The following is a 22,431-nucleotide window of genomic DNA, read 5'->3' as shown; positions in this document are numbered from 1 at the left end:
ATTAAAAATCCTGTATCTACAATACCATTCTGGGGAAGAATTCAAAGACCTCCTTTTAAAAATAGATTATTCCTTTAAAATATGCACTTTTCTAAAATAATTTATGTTGAAAATCTTATTGGTCTCTTTCCTGTTAAATGCCACAGGATTCTTCATAATGGAATTAATTACAGAAGAAAAAATACCATTTAGTTTATTCAAGCCCATGCAATAATAAAACCATTTTCTGACCTAGATTAAAAAAGGACAGGACTAGCCTAAAACAAAAACACAACTCCACTGACTTTTTTTCACTCCTTTGTAAATTACACCACTTGTTTAAATAGATTAACATCAGACATAAAATTCAACTCAGACTCACAACTTCTCATTCACACAAGCAACAGTGTCCAATATTTCAAAAGAGTACTCAAGTGAAATACTGAGTATAAAATAAGAGTATTAAAAAACAATGAGCATTTACAAGTAAATGAAAATGCAGCACTGCTTCTGCTACGATTCATATAAAGTCTCCAAAACAATGGTTTCTATATTGAAAAGAATTTAAACTATGCAGTAATCCTAAAAATCAGTATTTAATCAAGAACGAGGAGAGGTAAAATTAATTTGCTCTCAAAACAAGCTCTGCAAATCTATTAATAGTTCCTTAATCCAGAGATTAACAAATTTGATAAATGAGGTTTGTGTTGTAGTTACATCTTCAATGAAAAGAAGAATAAGAGGAGCTCTAAAAAAAGTAAACCCCCAAATATCTTACATGAATTATCATGTAAATCTGCCAGATGCACAGCCATAACAAATTAGTTATACTTCATTCTGGAAAAATCTCAAACCAATTAGTTATAATTGTTCTGAAGAACAGTATGACCCATTGCTATTCCAATGAAAATTTCCAACATATAATATATAATATATAATATATAATATATATTAAACATATTTATTATGTTATCATCTGAACTATAATATATATTTCATAAATATTGAATACATATATATATATATGTCTTTTTCACACAGCCTCATTTGAAAATCATTAATAAGCAAGTCCTATGGAAGGTGTTGAAGTCAGTGAGTTAAGAGTCTCTTTGAATTCTTCAAAGAAAAATCACAGTGTGGAAATTGAATTAAAAATTCTGGATGGATTAAAGCACATTAAGCCACTCACACATAAAATAAAAGTTTAACATACTAGTGTTTTCAGTGAAGGTTCCAGGAACATAGTTTTAGACATAATAGAGCTATAGTAAGAATATTGCTTACATTTTTCAAATAAAACAAGATAAACCATATGCATGGTTTATACATAACCTGGTGTGTTTAGAAACTAAAATTCTAATAATTTAAGGAGTACTGGTCCAAGTTTCTGTCTTAGCTTGTTGACAAAATTCTATATAAGAACATGCTTTGGGGAGAGCTGGTACTTTTTGCCACTGCTTTTTACCATTGCTTTCTTTTTGCTTTTGCTTTGCTTGGCTCACCACCATCATCAACACCCGAAAAGAAAACAGGAGCTGCCCAGCAATATCAGTCCCACTGGGACCTCCAGGAGCAACTTCTGCTTCCATCTGGGACTTTATACCAAAACTTAGTCTGGACTTAATGTCTGTGACTGTGCCTTTTAAGATGGATGTGCTTCTGCAATAAACAACTTTTAACAGCTATCAGCTGCTTTGCTCATTTGAGAAGATAACCCGATGAAGTTGGTGCCCCAGGGCACTGGAGGTGTAACCCCACAGAAGGGATACACATCATATCAACAGACATACTGAGACCTGGGGGAGATCTTAGTGTGTGCAGAAATTTTTAGCTTTTTTTAAGGAGTCAGCATGAGGCAATTATGCTTGCCACTTATCCTTCTACTTTTTACACCTACATAGCTTTTTTCTGAACAGCAGTCATGAAATCTCCCAAGTGCTCTCAATGCTGGCCAGGAGCTGCCAAGGGCTGGCTGGCATCTTAATCCCTGCACAAGTCCAGTGTTTCTCTGAAAAAGCTCATTGTCTGCTGAGTTGTTTTAATGAACAAGAATACATTTGATTCACTGTGAATGGGTATCAGAGGACAATAAAAGCCTGGCAACATGAAATCTTCTCATTGCCATTCTCTTCTAGTATGGGATTAAAACGTTAACATTCTCAGACACTGATGTGCCCTGAAAAATATGATAACAATTTTTAGAAATGCCAGTGAAGAAACATAATTTACTGCAACAAGATTTATTGGCAACACAATACATCAGCAAAATTTTGGAAGTTAACCACATCTTCACTTATTTCTGGATTTTCACTATGGTTAATGGGATGAAACTTACATGGCCTGTGTGATGATTTCTGTTGAATTATTCCTAGAGCCTTCACTAAATATAGTCAGTCACAAGGAAAGCAGAAGTTTTATATAACTTTATTAATTTTTTCTCCAAATTATGCTACTTAAAATCGAAAAATAAAGATATTATATAATTCACTTACTGCTAACCAGCATACCAGAATTGTATTTGTTCTAACAGTGGGTCAAATGTTCTTATTTTTCCATATAACTGGAAATGTAATTGTTATAACTTCCTTTAACTTCATTATCATGTTATTTAATTGATTTTTACCTTCAATTTTCCAATTTCTATTCTCTATTGATTTGACTATGATGTGGCATTTCACTGTAAATGAAATCCTAAGATCATTACTCATGTATTTATCACTAGACATAGTCCATGTGTCTAGGCAAAGTGTGGGTATGTTCTTGTTTCAAGGACACAATTGAGGGAAAGAATTATTGGTATGTTCACAGAATCACAAATTACCACATATTTCTTATACATGTCAGAACATGTACTCATGGTGGCAGACTAAATTATATATCACTAAATGTTTTATCCTTAAGATCTAGTCTGATACTCTACACAAAAAAAAAAAAAAAAAAAGGAAAGAGAAAAGTGGTAGATTTTAGTCAAGTAAGCTGTCAGACATTCCAGCATGTGTTGACTGCAGACATCAATCTGTGATGCTTTCTTTTGGTAGAGAAAGTGTGTATCACTTTTGTCTTTAAGGTCAAGGCTTAACTTTTAAGTCACATTTCCAGGATGAAAGAAAAAGAAATGCAGGTCTGTGTCCTTCCCTTTTTGGGTTTCCCCCCATCCCTGCAACACTGATTTGAAAAATGTGAGTGAATCCAAGTGTTCCCAGATAAGAAAATGAATGAGTTTTTTATAAAAAACTCAGCAATGCAAACAGACACAAACAGTACATTTATATATGAAAATACAAGAGCCTTGTAGACGACTCTGGAAGATGTCCCTGCTCTCACAGCCCACTTTTTCTATGCCACTCTGTTTGGCAAGGGCCAAAGCATTTCTCAAGTCTAAGATGCAATTCTTCAGAGTGACTCATATTAGTGAGTTGTCAACCAATAGAAAAAGAACCTGAGAGTGTTAGAGCAGCAGCAGCATGCCAATTTTGAGCAGGACAAAATTTCAGAAAGAATTTATTTATTATTTAATAGGGTGCTTTATAGCTGCACTAGTCTCTTGGAATCCAGATTTCGTAGCATGGAACAGACTGCAAACACGTGTCAAACTGGTGAAGGCTATTTGACATGCAGAAGAAAGATGTGCAAGAGCTCAATTCCCTTCCACATCCAAGATATGAAAGTGGTGCCCCAGGCAAGGCTAGAGAATATCAGGTGCCTGCAGAAATCAAGCAGAATCCTCAAAGGCCAAGAATCTCTCCCATTCTCATCCAGTTGTGAGAAAAATTCTACTTGTTTTAGTATTCATTTTATAGCAAATATCTCCAAGTCTACCTCTGCCAACATGCTTGAGGGAGGAAGGAGTCTAGTGCACAGAGTGATTTTTCAGACTGTGTAGCAGCACAAAGGCAAGCAGAGTGCAAACTGACCTTGAAAAGCAGTGAAATCTTCCTCTAGGTTTTAACTGCACTTGTACTCAAACAGAAGGTATTTCATGAAGCAAATTTATGCTTAGATATGGTAACTGTAAACAGATGTTCTTTTTGCAGTCCCTGTTACTTTCTAACAAATATTCTGGAATGACAAAAGCATCTTACAAACATGCTCAGCACAGTACCTATAAACATCCTTTGATTTAGTTAGAGGAAGGATCTTCATGAGAATTCAGTTTATCATTATATGCTTTTACAGATTTTATTCAAGGACATGATGCTACTAAGTTTTACACTGAATTTTCCCAGACATTTCACTGCTTCATACATGTGCTCTTTAGCACATAAGGAAAAGGTATAGACAAAAGGCTTGTATTTGGGATGCATATTTGTAGTCACCAACTAGCAACATTCTTAACCTTGTAAAGCTTTCTTGTTTCTGTGGAGCAGTTGTGCCAATGCATGAAGAAAGATGTGAAACGAATAAAAAGGGATTCATGGCTGATGAAGGAAAACTATGAAGATTAGCTGAAAGCTTGTGAAGCAAGTTAATAGCTTTTTAAAAGCTCAGTTTTCATAGGTCTCAACAAAAATTGTACTCTCAGAGACCTTATAGAGCTTGGATTGACATTTGACATTCACAGTAACCTCTATGCCAAAATGTAAAAAGAAATTAGAAGAAATTCATTAAGTGAACAGTGAATATCTGCACGTGTGACCTAGAATTAAGAGCTACATCATATTTTCTCACCTCTGGTTGCAAAGTTTGAGTAATAAATAATTTTTTAAAAAAATCTTTTAAACAAAATCTCAAAAACTTCCAAAGATATTGAGAATTAGTGCATTAAATCTGCCATTAATTATTAATTATTATTAATTTTTTATTATTATTATTATTATTAATCTAACTGCTCCTTACAGACCCCATGTCCCTCCATACATTTTGGGTTGAATCTCATCTAAGTAGAAGGAAAAATTAAAGTTCATTATTGTATCACTGCTTATATTCTACTATGGATATATATAGTAGCTTCTGTCTAAAGTTAGGGATTTAAGAGATAGTTTTACAAAATGTCCAAAACCAGCTACTACCTGGAAATCTTTGTCAAATGTTTCCAGACAGGTACAAATTTAAGGTTCTTGTCAAAAAGGAACTCTTGAAAGTTCCTCTAGCACAACACAAAATACTAAGTCACTAAATTGTGCTCATCCTCTGCAAACATCTCTTTCCTCTTGGCCCACTATCTATTCATTATAATATTAAAGACCCTAACATGGAAGCAGTAAGAAAAGATCCTTATTTTTTTTCTATCATGAATGCCTTTGGAAGTACTATAAGGTACTGAGCATGAAAATTACATTTTAACACTCCATGATCTTCATGGCGGGAATCAAGGTCTTCCTATATAAATAAAATATTATGAATAAAAATAATCATTCATATTGTTTGTTGATTCCTTACAGTCATACAAAGGGCCTGAGACTCCAGTAATCATGCTTTGGATGAAAGACTTTACACAAATGGCAGCTCTTGATCCCTCCAAGAACAAAAGAGCCAGAACAAAGTAGCTGAAGCTCTAAAATGAGTACCATAGCCAACTTCTGCTGGAACCCAGAAATCTGGGAATTTTGAGCTTTCTGTGCTTTCTGACACTGACCTCCAGGAGAGCACTGCATTTAAAGAGAGGCCTTGGAGAAGGCTTCCAAATTTGGGTGATGGAGTTAGAGTCATGGGTGTGTAGTTGGAATAAAAGAGTGTGATTTCACATAGTGAAGGGTTTTGAAATTGAAGGTTTTAGAATGTAGGAATAGACAAGATGGAGGATTTTGTGTGTTGTCTTTTTCTATCTTCTTCCTTTTTCTTCATTATTTCAGGTAGTGGTTTCTGGTTGGATAGTTGCTGCTGCATGGTAGGTCACAGGAGTATGGTTATTGGGTCAAAAGCATAAATAATATAGGTGCTAGTACTTTACTGGACTGTTTCACTCTAAAAGACTTTGTAACTAACTGGATTTGCCTCCATTTTGCTCACTTTTAGCTGGTAGCTAGAAGTGTAGCAGAACTCTGTACTTTAGATAAGATTTAATAAACCAAGCCTAAACACCAGAAAACTCCTTCATATTTTTAATCCTGACTGAGTGAAAGAAGAAAATGAAGACAAGCTGCTAATTAAGTGATGCAGTTACAACATTTACAAACTTCAATCTATTCAGCATACCTGAAGTGCACCAGAATTTGTTGGCTCAATTATGCATATTTTATAGAGTACTGTCATGGTTTGACACTGGTCCCACCAGAGTCACTCACTCATCCTCTCCTGCAACAGCTGGGCAGCAGATAGTGGGGAAAAAGATTATCTCATGAGTGAGAAAATGACTGGGAGACGTATTTCAAGGGCAAAACAGGCTCAATTTAAAGTTCTGAAGTTAATTTGTTATTAAAATAATCAGAGGAGGATAATGAAAAGTAAAATAAGACCTTAAAACACCTTCTCCCCCCCCAGCCCCTCCCTCCTTCCCACTGACAGGTGCAGGGAGACAGGGTGTAGGAGTTTTGGCAGTTCATCACTAAGGTTTTCTTCCACTGCTCTGAGAGAGGAGTCCTTTCCCTGTGAGGTCCTTCCCACTTCACACAGTTCTCCATGAACTTCTCCTGTGTGGCTCCTCTCTCATGAGCAGCCCTACTGCACCTGCTGCAATGTCAATTCTATCCATGGGCGCACAGTCCTCCCAAAACTGCTGTAATGTGGGTTTCCTTTTCTGTGGGGTGCAATCTCCAAGGACAGGATGCTCCAACCTGGAAGCAGGGCCCCCTCTCTCCACCAGGTCTCCCACTGGATCACAGTTCCTCCAGGCATCCACCTGCTGCAGCATGGGCACCTCTCCCATGGGCTGTGGGTGGATCTCTGCATCCCCCATGGATCCCCACAGGCTGTGGGTGGATCTCTGCATCCCCCATGGATCCCCATGGGCTGCAGGGGCACAGCTGCTTCACCATGATCATCACCATGGCTGCAGAGGAATCTCCACTCTGACACCTGGAACATCTCCTACCCCTCCTCTCCACTGACCTTGGTGTTGCCATATTGTTTTCTCACACATTCTCACCTCCTCCTCTTCCTCCTCCTCTTCTCTAACTAGAAGAAAAATGGTGTGACTTTGTTTTGATTTTCTTCTTAAGTATGTCATCACAGAAGTGTTACCAGCCTCTCTCATTGTCCCAGCCTTGGCCAGCAGCATGTCCATCCTCAGAGCAATCAGGGAGTGGCTCTGCTGGACATGGTGGGAGCTTCCACAGTTCCTCACAGGAGCCACCTTTGTGGCCCTGCTGCTACCAACAAACCAGGCAATGCAAAACCAATACAAATACCTAAATGGTTCTTAAGAGGCCAGGACAGAGGTGGAAATGCTCCCTTCCAGCCTGACCTGGTCTGTAACAAACAGGACTCTGGAATTATACTCACCTATATCACAAGTGGCATTTACACAGACACAAGAACTCTTACAGACAGGAATTGACTGTCCCCTTTAATTTACCACTCTGCAAGGATGGCAGCATGTAACCATACAGCCAGAGAAGGAACAGAAAAGTGGGACTGACTGAGTGGAACTGCTGTGGAGGGTGTCAGTCCTGGAGCCTTGCTAATCCAAGCAGACAGACACCAGCCACACATCACTATCCATCAGGGCTGCACTTGTCCATGGAGTCAGTGAAAGCATTTATGAGCTTCAGTTTCTTCCTACTGACACTTAAACTGGTGGCAAATGACTATGTATATAAGTATCCACAGATGCAGTTACTTTCCCAGCAGATGGCCTGGCACTAAGCTATTCCTTTGCTTTTCCTGCTAAGTAGTCTATGTCTTTATTGCTTTAAGAACTGCCTATAGTTAAAGCAAGAACTTCTAATTCCAAAACCACAGTTATAATTGAGTCATGGACATTCTTACAGACACTTGTTTTCTCTTGAATAAAGATTCCTAAAGTTTAAAATTCAAATAGCCACAAGGTATGATAAGTAACTGAACAGTCTCAAGTCAAAATCCAACTATAATTTAATCACAAATGAGTTTTACTTTTTAGATAATGAAATAGGCATGATAACTTTATAAACTATCAGCTAGAAATGGTTTCTCTCTCCAGATTTACATGCACTAGAAATAATACAACTGCCTGTAATATCAAACCAAAACAGTAAACTGAAGGTGTGGTTATAGATTTGGGAAATACAGGATAATTTCGTGTCAATAGTACCACCTGCTGGATACCAAGAAGATAAGAGGTAGAGACAAATCAACTTTTATAAAAGTCAGACTATGGCACAACTCAATACTAGTCTTGCACAAATGTCAGCATAACTAAACTGTTACAAATGAATCAGTAACAATTCACCCTGTCTATTACTATTGAGCCACTATGGGATCCCAAAAAGCTATTAAAGGGCCTCAATCCAAGTGAATGCATTGAAAAGCTTCAGCAAGAAAATTATCAGCCTTGAAACCCCTCAACATCTAGGCCCTCTGACACAGAAAATGGTTACCAATTTTGTCAATTGTTACCAATTTTTCTTTTATTGTTTCTCAATAAACAACTTTGACTACATTATTGCACTGGTTTTGCACAGCCTGTTCTTTGGTAGCAGCAGGGCCACAGAGGTGGCTTCTGTGAGGAGCTGCTGGAAGCTTCCACCATGTCCAGCAGAGCCAGTCCCTGATGGCTCTGAGGATGGACATGCTGCTGGTCAAGGCTGGGACAATGAGAGAGGTTAGTAACACCTCTGTGATGACATCTCTGTGGGGATCCATGGGGGATGCAGAGATCCACCCACAGCCCATGGGATCCACGGGAGATGCAGAGATCCACCCACAGTCCATGGGATCCACGGGGGATGCAGAGATCCACCTGCAGCTTGTGAGGGAGGTCCCACACTAGAGTGGGTGGATCCCTGGAGGATGATGTGATCCAGTGGGAAATTTGGTGTGTCAAGGTCTGGCCTGCCCCGACCCTGGGATGGTGTTGGCAAGGTGGTAAGTAATAAATGGATGGGAATGACAAAAGGGCTAGAAACTGAGCTTTCATATGAGCAGAAATAAAAAGGGCACACAAGATAAAACATAAACCAAACTGCCTGCTCACAGCTACCTCTAAGAAATAAAGTCCTTGCTCCCTAGAAGTCCAATCTTCACAGGTATGTAGCTCCTTTAGAAAACCGAAAAACTGGGGTTGAGCACACACTTCTTTAGGCTATGATGGAATGTTCTAGAAAGCCTCCAGCCAATCACAGAGCATAGTGTAGTCTCAATTTGCACAGCCACACCCAGTCCCAGTTGCCATAATCCTTTTTTTCTCCCTTACTTCTTGCCATAGTTACTGGGTGTTATCTGTCTTGGCTTCTCAATGCCTAGGGTCCAATGCTATTACCTGCTGCTTCCCAACTTGTGTTTTCCAGAATAGATTGCCACACTGGTGGAGAGAAAAATATTTATTTCTAGACTGAAGCAGCTTCTCCTTGGAGATTGCAACCCACAGAAAAGGAAACCCACATTACAGCAGTTTTGGGAGGGCTGTGTGCCCATGAATTGACATCGCAGCAGGTGCAGTAGGGCTGCTCATGAGAGAGGAGCCACACAGGAGAAGTTCATGGAGAACTGTGTGAAGTGGGAGGGACTTCACAGGGAAAGGACTCCTCTCTCAGAGCAGTGGAAGAAAACCTTAGTGATGAACTGCCAAAACTCCTACATCCTACCTCCCTGCACCTGTCAGTGGGAAAGAGGGAGGGGCTGGGGGGGAGAAGGTGTTTTAAGGGCTTATTTCACTTCTTAATATCCTCTTCTGATTATTTTAATAACAAATTAACTTCAGAACTTTAAATTGAGCCTGTTTTGCCCTTGAAATATTTCTCCCAGTCGTTATCTGACTCTTTAACCCTTTATTTTCCTCTCTCTGCTGCCCAGCTGTAGCAGGGGAGGGTGAGCACATGACTCTGGTGGGTGCCTGGTGTTGGGCCAGTTTCATATCACAACAGTTATGTAAGCACATTAAAAGAACAACTCATCTTTTCTGTAATGTATTTTATACCAGGTCATACTTTCTTCAGAAAGCTGTGCTTTTTTCTCCATGAAGAGTTCTGTCCAAACACACTTCAATCTTCCTCTAAATCCTAACAGATTTGCAGCAAAATCTATTTTAGTTACCTTCAGGGATTATCATCTGATAGATCCACACCTGACTGCAAGCAATGGAGAACCCTTTAATTCTAATCTAAAGCCTGACATATACTGAACAATTAATCCATAAAATAATAGCACCTTGATACTAAAAAAAAAAAAAAAAAAAAAAAAAAAAAAAAAAAAAAAAAAAAAAAAAAAATTTACAAAAATGCTTTCACTGCAAAGCAGAAAATTAATTCCTAACACACTGCACCATGCAGCAACAAAGTTGCTCCCAGAACAACACAGCTCTCCTGCACATAGTCTCAGATTCTTCAGTAAGGGCAGCAGGAAAGTCTCTTTTCTCCACCTTCCAATGCACCTCATCAGTCTCTGATTATAACAGTAAGATTTTTGATGGCCAGTTCAGAAAGCCCAGGACAATGCTGAGGCTTGTGTTAAGTTCAGCAACTCATCACTCCCTCTGACGACCTAACAGGCTTGAGAAGTGGGTCTGCATGAGCTCCATAAAGTTCAAGGCCAGATGCAAGGTGCTGCATATGGGTCAGGGCAATCCCAAGCACAAATACAAGCTGGGGAAAAAATGGATTGAGAGGAGTCCTCAGGAGAAGGCCACGGGTGTGAGAAGCTCAACACAACCCAGCTTGTTCAACCTAGAGAAGACCCCAGAGAGACCTTAAAGCCCTTTTCAGTACATACACACAAGAGAACAAGATAGTCAAGAATGTGCAATTTTAAGACGGGCTTAGAAGAGGGATGTGTTTAAAAGGAAAGAGGGTAGATTTAGATTAGGTGTTAAGAGGAACTTCTTCACTGTGACAGTAGTGGGGCAGTGGCAGAGGCTGCCCAGAGAAGCTGTGGGTGCCTCAGCCCAGGCTGGATGGGTCTTGGAGCAACCTGGTCTAGTGGAAAGTGTCCCTGATCATGGTAAAGGGTTTGGAACTAGGTGGTCATTAAGATCCCTTCCAACCCAACCCCTCTCTGATTCTACCCCAGTCACATTACAAATGCAGGGATCAAACACAAAAAACTTAAATTGTTGTTTCACAATAATGTATGACATCACAAGAACATGAAATAACTGTAAGGACAAGAATAAGGATGCAAAAAAGATATATCTTGCTCAGAATTACCGAGGAAGACAAGAAGTGAGGCAGATGTTGCATGATCGTTTATGAAAAATACATTTTATACTCCTCACACAATCCTTGAGGATTGATGTATGCACCAACACTCAAATTCAGAAAATGTTATAAATAACTGGAAGACTGCTTTATTTTCTTTTAATAAAAAATGGAAGAAACAGCAGAAGAGCCAGAAAGAGATACCTTTAAGCATCCGAACCGAGCTAGATCTGCACCGGCCTCGCCGGGCGGGGCACGGGACCGGGAATGTTGGCAGCCGGCGGAGCGTAGCGGGCCCCGAGCCCGGCATCGGCCGGGAAATCGATCGCCCTGTTCTCCCCCTGCCGTCACAGAGCGCCTTCCATTTAACTCGCTGCCGCAGACCTCGCTCCAGCTTCGGCCGCGGCCGGCCCGCCCCAGGCCAGGGCGGGCACTGCCGGCGCTCGGCGGGGCCGGGGCGGGGTCGCCGCCGCTTCCTCCGCGGCGCTTTGGGCGGTCGGGCTCGCCATGGGGCAGTGTTTGCCGTGCATGGGGGGCGCTGTCAAGGACGTGGTGGAGACGCCCGACCCGGTGAGTGTCGGTCCCGGGGGTGGGCCCCCCTCCATTTCCCCGTTGTTTATCGGTGACGCCTGGCGTCGCTGCGGAGAGGGTGAGCGCAGGGGGCGGGCAGGGCGCAACATGGAGGCCAGGCCCCGGGGCTGGTACCATGACCCGGGAGGCTGTGGCTGTACCGGGGAAAGAAGCCAGACCTGCGGCCCCCAGCCCGGGTGGGGAGAAATGTTGGGCCGAGGCCACCGGGCTGCCCGCAGCTTGGGCCTGGCCCAGAGCCTCCTGCTTCTCTGCCCCGCGGGCCACGCGTGGGCGCTTCTGTGGTGTATGGAGACCGGGAGTGGCGTATGGAGACCGGGAGTGGCGTGTGAGACGTGTTAGTGCGTAATTGTGGCCAATACTTTTACATTACCCCCATTTCTACAAGAAATAAGAAAAGCTGGGCTTTTTTCTCCAGTGCATAGTGATGCTCGCTTCTAACACCCTCCGCTGCATGACATTTTTGCTGGGTGAGTAAGAGCCCGTCTCTGCTTTGTACCCCTCATGTGAGGATTTTAAAAGGAAAAAGGAAAGGAGCCCGCTTTGCCTGGGAGAGCAAGCATCCCCCTTTCCAGGTTCTGAAAGGACGTTTCGTACACTGTGTGTCATTTAACCCCAGTCTGGATATTTTCGAGTGAAGGTGCAGAACAGCTGAGTAGCGATTTCTCGTGGGATTCGACTGTATATATGCCAGCAGCTGCTCTTCTGGCATATTAGTCACTAAAAACGCTTTTTGCCGGCTGCCAATGCAGGGGAAGATGATACTAATTGACTTGAAATTGACATTTTGTGGGAGTTAGTATCACAGATTTGAGTTGTACTTAAAAATTAAAACTTTAAAAAGAATGCAAAGACTATATTGAATTTCACTGTCTCTAACATTATATCTAGGAAATAAAAAGAAGACAACTAGCAGAAGCCGCTGAAAAGAGGCAGATGGAGGTAATGCCTTATAAAATGTCATTTACTGAAATTATTTTTAGATAACTGGTTTATGGGGAGAATGGCTGTGACTTTTCTGGTAACACTGGATACCATGTTTGGATTGTGGGAATTGTTGTTAAGTACTTTCCTAATATTATTAATGTTGCACATTTATACATTTTTATATGTATATTAAGAATTTCACAGCTAGGTAGGCACTCCAGGGCCATTACCAAGTAACTAAGATTGTTTGGATGGGAGATATTTTACAGTAGTTTATAAAACAATCTAAGAACTGGAAGAACAAGTTCAACATTATTTTTTCCTTGTTCTAAGACTTGAAAACAAGAGATGGAGAAGTATTCAAACCAGAGTAGTCAAACAATTGTTGCAGTGGCAATTTCAAGTGGCACTGCACTTTTCTTAAAAATGCAGATTGTATGCACTTGCAGGTTCTGTTTCTCAACAAGACAGCAGTTTGAACATGTTCATCAGCTCAGATTCCAGCAGAGATGTACTATTATATTAGTCTTTTGTCTTTTTAAGGTTGCCAAGCTTTAACTGCTTCAATATCTTTAAAGTTGGAAGAGGTAGGATACAAATGTTGTAGCAGAACAGCCAGCCTGTTTGGGTTTTTTTGCTGACATACCTCTAAAAAAGGCTTACAGTATGTACTCTTTATTTACTGTAGATTTTGAATGGTGTGTCTTAGTGACCACAGCTAAACTGTGAAGAGAAAGGATTGTTATTTGTGTGAATGTTTGTGACATTACATATTGAATTAGGAATTGACTGTTAAGCATGGGGACCATGTTAACCTGGTTTGAAGGGAGTTTGGTAAATAATTGGAGCAACAGCTGAGTGATGCGTTGGACTCCTTAAAACCTTTGATTTTGTGTCATTCTATGTACTAAAAGCAGTCCACATGTTATTTTCAATCACAAATGTGTCTCATTCACAAGGAGATTTTAAGCATAACTGTAGGAAATAGTAACTGGCTAAAAAGCTTTCCTGAGAGGAAGAAATGAAGCAATTAGGATGTCCTTGAAGCTTTGTGGGACCCATTATAGAGACAAAGAAAAAAAAATGGAAGTATCACACTCCGTTACTTTCTGTATTCTTGGAAGACAAAGAGATGAAGCATCTACCAGGATTTTTCTTTGAGGTCATTTTAACCTCTGAATGTTGGGTAATGGAGATGTCTTGCAAGCAGCCATATTTAGTTTTGTCCTTGTGAGGGGACAAGAGAGTAGATGAGATGTCCTTCCTTTTCTGCTTAGTGTTTTCCTGTACATGCCTGTTAGCTGCTCATTGTCCCTCCTGACGTCATATGAGCTGTTCTTCCTTTTGGAGTGCTGCAGACAGTTTGGGTACCTGACTCATTTGGAAGACCAGTTTCCTAGGAGGCAGAGAACATGCCTCCTAGTCAAAGTATGTTGGTATTTGGTGATAGGATTTGTCTTAAAACCCACTGAGAATTGAGCTTATTGTCAGGACCTTGAAATTCAGGTGAGAACATTGCTGTTTTGCCTTGGTAGATTTTAGCATCTTTTGTATAACTTCTGCTCTGTTATTATAAGCCTAAACTTAGATAAGAATCGGTTTTTAATTTTTTTTTTTTTCTTTTTCATGGTGTTAATTGTTTGTAAATCTGATACTCCTGCCATCTAGTCTAGATCATCATTAAACAGTTCCCTCATGGATGTGAAGCAGGCAGTTCATGACAGATGTTTCATTTGGTACTCCTGCTACCCATGCACCCTGTAACATTTTGAAGGGTATACTATCATGCAGGTATTTCTCACAGATCACAGTTTAAAAGTTGAACTTCTTCACAGCCTGGGCTAGCACTCCTAACACAGCTCTTTTTCTCCCCTGTTGCTGAGAGTAGAAGTAGACCCTGACACTGAAAAAACTACAGACTAAAAATTTGTGGACTTTTGGGGAGGGAACTGGTTCTGCATCTGAGGATTAACTTCACCTGGATGTAGTAACAAAGTGAAACAAAAACACTCACTTACCTATGGGACTAAGACTTCACAGAATGAGGAAACATCCTGAAAAGGTTACTTTGATATAACCATAGCATTTCTAAGTGCTTCAGTCTTTTAGTGCAAACCACAGTTCATAAAATAGGGTTGCTGACACTTGCAGTTTGGTTTCTCTCCAGAAAAATAGCTAACTTGGATTTACTCAAATGTGTTTTCTCCCAGGCTTCCTCTCGAGGTATTAAGAATGTTTACTCTGTAGAGCAGAAGAAAAAGAAGCAGGAAGAAATAGAAAGAAGAATGGCAGCTTCACGTCCTGGAGAAGAAGGAGGATTGAGAGTAAGTTTAAAAAGAAAGAATATGATTCAACTGTCCATATATTCACTGTGAAAATTCTGTTTTGTCATGTAGAAGGTTGAGTAACTTGAGGAAAAGCCAAGAGGAAGGGAAATGGAATAGAAATGGGAAGCATGTGTCATTACCATGTAGTGTTCTTAATGAGAATTCATCACTAGGACAGAAAGACAGCAGGGATGGCGGAGAGCTGTTTTTTTTCCCCTGCTCTTCTTGCCACTTTTATACATCTATGATGCATCAGTTTTATAGGTCTCTGAGCACTAGGGACCTCATCACTGTTATCCTGTACTCAGCATCCCTTTTCTTTGCCAGCTGAGATTGTATCTCTTCCTTCAGAGCTTATAGAAAACATTTGAACTAAGTAGGGTGATGGGTTTGGGTTTATGTTTGTGTCTCTAATTACAAATGAAACATACTGTGTTAGCATAAATATGGATGAAGTTTACTACTATTGCTATTCTAATGTGAATTTTGCCACAAAGGCCAGGCAGAGAGTTAATGAAGAATTACAGTCTCTCCAAAACAATAGAGTATCTGATCATTGAAACTCAGACTTCATAAACCTTCAGCTTTTGCCCTCATTACTGTATAAGACTCAGGAGGCAGGAGTTTGTGTAAGTTGCCACTGATACACTGCATGTCTATCACTTGCTGGGATAAAAGGTGAATTTAGAATTGAAAGGTGAATGGAGAATTTATTATAGTTTGACAACCTTATGGTGTTTTTGTTGGTTTGGGATTTTTCCTTTCTTTTCCTTATCTTCATACAAACCTGTGGTGTGTTTTGTTTCTTTAGTGGCAGGTTGGATAACACATGACTTCTGAAGAGAAGATGATTGATGTTTACTGCCAATAACTTCTCAGTTTCTGCAGCCAAGTGGCACTTACTCATTATGCGGCTTTTGCTGTTTACATCTGAACACTCAGCAGTACTTTGCCATTGTGGGACAATGGACATGGAAACACTCACAAAGAAACTTAAGAACTAATTCTGAACACTATGGGGTTTTTTTTGCCAATTTTGTTTGTTTTCCATGTTTTATTACTTCCCTGTCAAGATTTCCTGTCAGCTGGAAGTGGCCTCCTTCTGTGTAGTCAGTCAATATGTGTATAGTGTCTGGTTCATTGATTTGAGTCTGTCTGTGTAGGACTGGCCTGAGCAAGCTCAGGTGCCCATGTGTTGGTTTTGATGCTTATTTCAAGCTCTACAATTAAACTTTTCTCCAAGTCCTCATGTAGAAAGTTTTTCATATATACATATATATATGTATTTGAATATGCAGATGAGAGCATTTCTTTTCTGTTTCTTAATGATTCTTGGACTGCTTAGGAACTTAGTGCCTTTTTCAAAAAAAGAAAAGTAGAGTCATGGTGGGTCTTTACAAATGGAATAATTTTGTGACTAGTTATAAGAAAAAATAGAAACCTTTATAAATCCTGTGTTCTTAAATCAAGAATGCTGTTTTATTATGTATGTAATAATTGTTCTCATTTTCTCATTGAATTTCTTTTGAGTCTGTAAGTATAATGAGACTGAAAGTTAAAACATGAAATTAAAAATCCCGTTATTAGTTGTTTTCATTTATTACCACAAGAGGGCAATGCTCCCCTTCTCAGGATTTTGAAAAACAAACAGGAAATTGTTACTACACCATCTCTTTGCCAATTAATTTCCAAAAGTTTCTGTGTTATCTATTTAGGTGCAAATGCATTTTCTTTTCCCAGAGAGCATTATGCACATTATGCATGGGCTCAGTACTGCAATTGCCTCATTTCTGACTTAGTCAAGACTCTAGAGGCTTTTTTTTTCACCCCTTGAACTATGTATTTTGTCTTGCATGTCTCAGTACTGCCCAGTGTTTTCCTGGGAGTGCAGTCTTGACACAGTTTCCTGGCTTAGCCTTCAGAATTGAGTTGAGAAGAGAGAACTTTCAATATTAACATAATGTTTGGACTGAAATAAGCTGTGTGCTTGGCTGAAGACTGCCTTCAGTTTCCTCTGATTGCTGGCAGTTGCTCTCTTCAGTGTATTAACTGCTCAGAATAATTTTTTTAAAGTCTACTGAAATGCATTGAGTTATAAAAAAGTATCTCAGACATTAATTTGAAATGAGAATTTCAATCTAACATCACAGTAGGTGTCTTACAAAACACTTAAGCAGCACTTAGACTTAATAGGTCACTTGGGCTATTTAAAGCTTTAAACATTTTTCTCTTTATTCTCTGTCATACTGCACCCCCAAAACTTCAGGGGGAGCAAATAACCATGTCTCTTCTCATCCAAGTCTCTGCTTACATTAGTGCTAGGAACACTTTCATTTAAAGCCATTAAAAGAACATAGAGAAACCAATCACACTCTTTTGTCTCCATCCTTTATGTAAAAGCCAGAGCTGCCTGTGCTTCTTAAGAGACCTAGTTTTGAATGTTGGATTTATTCTACAGCTAAGGAACCACATCAGGATGTGGGAGTGTGTAGTTCTAGATGATGAATCACCTACAAAGCTGCTTTAAAATATGTTCCTATACCATACAGGTCCATTTGTCTAAATGGCCAGGCTCAACTGTCTGGGAATTATTTGAGTAAATAAAAACACTGTTGGTTTAAGTTTTGTTTCAGTTGAGAGTGAAAGCAGAAACTACTGAAGATTAGTAGTGTACAACTGATAGCTATCTGACATGTACCATTAAACAGCAAGGCTGAGAGCCATGTAAATTAGAGCTGCTCTCTTCTTACAGGTGTCATCCCTGTCTTTTTTACTGCTTAGTGCAGCACTAAGTTAACATGAACTGCAACAGGACTTTTGTCCTTATTTCCCCCAATCCTAAATTTGCTTCACCTCAGAGGCTGTTAAAATGCACATTTTCATGTAGATATCTAGACAGTTGATATTTTGTTTATATCAGTGCAACTCTTTTTTTTTTTTTTTTTTTTTTTTCTGAAAGCATAGTCTTGCACTTCAAGAACTGGCAGGCCAAAGCCCAGTTTTGGTAAACTGGACTGAAAAGCTGACTCTCTGTGACTGTGATAGCATCACCTGTTGCAGTAACAAAGTGAAAACATTTGCCATGGTTCGTTTCAATATGGTTAAAAACCATAGACTCTGCTAGAGACAGAGTGTAGCAGATATCCTGAAATTTGTGATTCATAGAAGCGCCTCTCGACAAGGATGGGCAGCATCACAGTGGGCCCTGAGCAACACAGATTATTTCAGCATGTGGATTTGGCACAGTGACAAGACTAAATACTTGAGACACAGCTCATCAGGCACAAGCACTACCTGCAGTTTTTCCAGAGTCTGGGAAATCCTGTCCAGCCTCATCAACATTTGTGTAGTTCCACTACACAAATGTCAACATGCCACAAGCTAAGAAAGGAGGCAAAGAAGCAGCACTGCATCTTCTTGTCAGGTACTCTGAGGCTGCTGCCAGTAAGACAGTACAATGTGTAGCCCAAATAGAACCAAACCCTCAGCATCTCTAGGAGATGCTTCTGTAACTCTGTGGCCTGGCAAACAGCTCATCTTCCAGATCTGAAGGGAACATGTGTAATGAATCTAGGATTGAATCCAGTAACAAGAAACTTGCTGTACCTTCCCACACATATTGCCTTCTTATTTCACTCATCCCCACCAAAAGTCCTTTAACTAGCTGCCATCGATTTTCGATAAAACAAGGTGGTACAGCAAGGGAAGGAGCAAGTATCCCTGTAATAAAGATGTGAAAAAACCCTATCCTCTATCAGTGATAAAAATAATCCTGCTTGGAAAAACATGTCCAGGTAGTGTATTAATAACATGGTGACAGAATGCACTTCCTATAATGAGCAATAACAGATATCACAGTTACATTTCCAAACTAATTTTGAACGGCTTCCAGCACGAGATGTATTTGACATTATACAGTAATAATGTTTTTTGTAAATAATTTTACAGAATTTATCCATTTTGAGATTAAACACAGTTTATTCACAGGCAGCTCCCATGGGGTTTGTTTTACGGGGCCTTTGAGAAAAGGCCTTGTTGCAGCTCCTATCACTTAAATGTTTTAGCACTTCAGCCTCCTCAACATTCACATTCAGCCAATTTACACAGCAAAATAGCTAAAATCACTGCATCATGGAAAATGACCTAGATCTGTTCTGCCCTATCACTCCAACAAGGGCTGTATGCCTCTGAGCAAGATTCTGCTGCTCAGCATTAGCTTTATAATTTAGCCATAGATTCCTAACAAATTTTCAGTTCCTACATTGCTACAAGACCTAATACGCTATGAAAATGCTATTTATCATGGCACTTACCTCCAACCCCTTCTTCCAGACTAACCGGTTTACTGCACTTTTTGGTTTACTTTATTCATGCTTTCATTTCCTCTTCTGTTATTCACAGTCACACCAATGCAGTCAAAAGCAGTAAGTCCCACCTGCATGTTTTTACATCAGATAGTACTGGCAATACTTTAAAATAAAATCCTATAGTCTCCCATTCTAGAACTGGCAAAGTTGAAGTTTTAAATCAGGAAGTGATACAATGTAATTTTTTAAAAGACTCTGAAACAAAAAAAGACTATTTTGATAGGTAAGCTCCAAGCACACAAAGGGGTTCATACTTAGTTTAAAATCTTGATTTGGATTTACTGTGACTGTTGAAGTTCACTATGAAAATAAACTTATGAATACCTTTTTTATAATTATCTGGTCTGATTTATTTATATGTAAACACCTTCAAATATCTAACAAAACAACCTAATAATAACAACACAAACTTAATTTGGATGGTGGAAATAAAGGTTGAACTTGAAGATCTTGGAAGCCTTTTCAACTTCAATGATTCTGTGAAATCCAACTAATTATGTATAAAGAGCTAGACACTATTTCTAAATAAACATCTCACATTTTCAGGAGTGCCTTTTTTTTCCTTCTCATTTGAAAACAGATCTCTCTGTGCTTATATTAAGATCATGACTTTTTTTTCATCTGTGCTGCACTTTTTATAAAATAATGTTGTGGTCTGTTTTCTGCTCCCTTATGGAGGACATATTACAACTTCTATGACAACTGAGATTTCCTAGGGCTTTTCAAAAGATTTATTGCTTGAATATGTGTTTAATCTCCCTAGAAAGTGTTTCAGGAAGAGAATAAAAGGCTGCAACTTTGGACTTATGTCCTGCTACTTTGTCTGCTGCACCAAGCAATTGTGAATTGCTTGTATTCAGCAGGTAGTTTTAGACGGTGAGGTAGACTTTCTCCACAGAAATGAGATACAATGTGCTGATTTTAATAAGGCATGGAACATGAAAGACTGTCTTAATCCTTTCTAGCCCACAGACATTTTGCTGGTAATTTTAAAGACCGCAGGAGCAGATCATAAGACCATTTAAAATAATTTAACATCAGAAAATAGAGAAAAATATGAGTCAGTACTAAAAATATTTCAAGGATGTTTTTGAATTTTTTCCCTGCAAAGAAAAATTAATTTTCAATAAAATTTGGGTATTTGTGTGTTATTTGTTTGCCCCTTTCTTTGTGCACCTCCTTATTAGGGCAGCATCCAGTCAGTAGCAGCAAAGTGGAGATTAGAGATTACAAATAATAGGAGTTTCAAAATCTAGGAGTATTTAAAAAATTTTATTTCAGTTTTAAATTTATACACTCAGTGAAACAATCCTATAAAAAGATTTTTCTAGGATGTTGCAAGGCACATAAATTACCAAATATAAACAGAAAAGTAGCCAAAATAATGAACTAAGCCCACCGACACCTTTAGCTATATTAGAGATGTGTGAATGATTTCTGAGAATGTAAATCACTCTATTTACAGGGTAATGAATACTTCACATTTAACATGATCAACAACATTAAAAAGAAGGGGAAGGAAAAGCTCATATCCAAGAGCAGTGCCATGATTTGTGACTCCAGAGGGACTTGCATCTTCTGCAGCTCCTCCTGGAATCTGAGGGCTGTGCACGTGTTCCTGCTCCCCTTATGGGCTGCAGAACATCACCCCACTGCTATGACCAACTAGCTCCACTGTCTGGCAGAGAAAGGGGCAATCTTTCCACTTCCCCATGCTTCTATATTGGACAACTTCATGAAAAACAGAAAGGGTCTACACACAGATTGAACACTCAGCATTGTGTTCAGCTTTAAATAGTAAAACAGTGTAAAGGGATTTCTTGGGCTTTTTTTTCCTTTAAGAAATGGCTTTGAGAAGTTGTTAGGCATGCAATTAGCCATTATATTCTAATAATTAAGAAAAGATTGCAAAACATACAAATAGTAAATTTTTATTTCATTTCAAGAGACATTTCCAAATAATCTCCCCAAATACCCATTTTCCACCTGCATATATATATTTCAACTAGCCTAACAGTCAGGAATTCAAAGTAATAAGATTTTCGTACAAATATATTTCATTGTTTATTTTCTTCCATTAACAGGATGCACTCCTTTATGTAGTTCTAAGTATACATTCACATATTAAAGAGTAATAATTTGGCTAAAAATATATGTCTGTTTATTATCTGATTGTAGTAATTAGCCTATCAAGGGTAATTTGCTATAAAAGATACAGTACTAGAAATAAATAGTTCTAAATTCAATGATCTTGAAAATGGGGTGTCATTTCCAGTTGATGTTAAGTTTTCCAAAGTCCTTTTAAAGCATTAACTAAATTCACTACACTTGGGAGAATAATTTGGACCTACATACATGAAGTCCCACTTATATGAGCAGCTTATTTCACTTAATCTCTTTCTTGGTTTTGTAATGGGCAGAAACAACCAGATAATTATCTGGATTCATGTCCCTGAGGTTTGGAGTCTTGCTCTGGATTGGAGAAGTTTTCCCATCTACTCGGGAGATCTGAAGCATTCGGCAGGGATCATGCTTCAGTAAATAACCTGCAAAAGTCTCCCAGCCTCCTCCAACACGAACCATCACATGTTTGTTGTGCAGCATCTGAAATTACACAGGTGGGAAAAAACACAGTCTTGAGAGGCAACCATTCACAAAGAAATCACTTTTTTTTTTTTTTGTAAAAAACTGCTTGTTTAATTGAAAGTCAAAAACATATGATGGCAGTCCACTTTACAATAAAATGAAAAGAAATAGTAGGGTGTTTTTATTTGCATTTTAAAAGTTAATTTAAAAAACAGTAAGAAAATGAGCTGGTGTTTTAAACTGAAGATTTCATATTTTGTTTAAATACATGCTATGCATTTTTCTAGTCCTACAGCATGGGGTCTCTCTGTTCATCATGTGTTTAGTAGAAACATGCCAGGGAACATGAATACATTTAGATTATTTCTTTTAAAATATATTAGTTTAGTAAAGACATCAGTTTATATTGTCTTGAAACTGGCTTTTCTTTATAGGAATACTGAAGGG

General features: G+C 39.0%; 2 protein-coding genes across 4 annotated transcripts in view; one reads left to right on the top strand and one right to left on the bottom strand.

Moving 5' to 3' along the window:
• Positions 1-11,598: 11,598 nt before the first annotated feature.
• SVIP (small VCP interacting protein) lies at positions 11,599-19,943 on the top strand. The gene is made up of 4 exons (XM_079310108.1): positions 11,599-11,759; positions 12,669-12,719; positions 14,915-15,028; positions 15,843-19,943. Exons 1-4 carry the CDS (start codon positions 11,697-11,699, stop codon positions 15,855-15,857), a joined length of 243 nt encoding a protein of 80 aa, XP_079166234.1. The 5' UTR covers positions 11,599-11,696; the 3' UTR covers positions 15,858-19,943.
• Positions 19,944-20,654: 711 nt separating this feature from the next.
• The window catches only part of GAS2 (growth arrest specific 2), an 87,913-nt gene continuing 86,136 nt past the window's right edge, over positions 20,655-22,431 (bottom strand). For all 3 annotated transcript variants that reach the window (XM_079310099.1, XM_079310101.1, XM_079310100.1), the window contains exon 8: positions 20,655-22,002. In XM_079310099.1, the coding sequence (XP_079166225.1) occupies positions 21,784-22,002 (219 nt within the window). In that variant the 3' untranslated portion in view covers positions 20,655-21,783. The remainder of the gene's footprint in view (positions 22,003-22,431) is intronic.

Source organism: Erithacus rubecula (assembly GCF_903797595.1).
Source record: "Erithacus rubecula genome assembly, chromosome: 6".
Lineage (NCBI taxonomy): Eukaryota > Metazoa > Chordata > Aves > Passeriformes > Muscicapidae > Erithacus > Erithacus rubecula.
The sequence above is the reverse complement of the archived record's forward strand: the minus strand, read 5'-3'. Positions and strand labels throughout refer to the sequence as shown.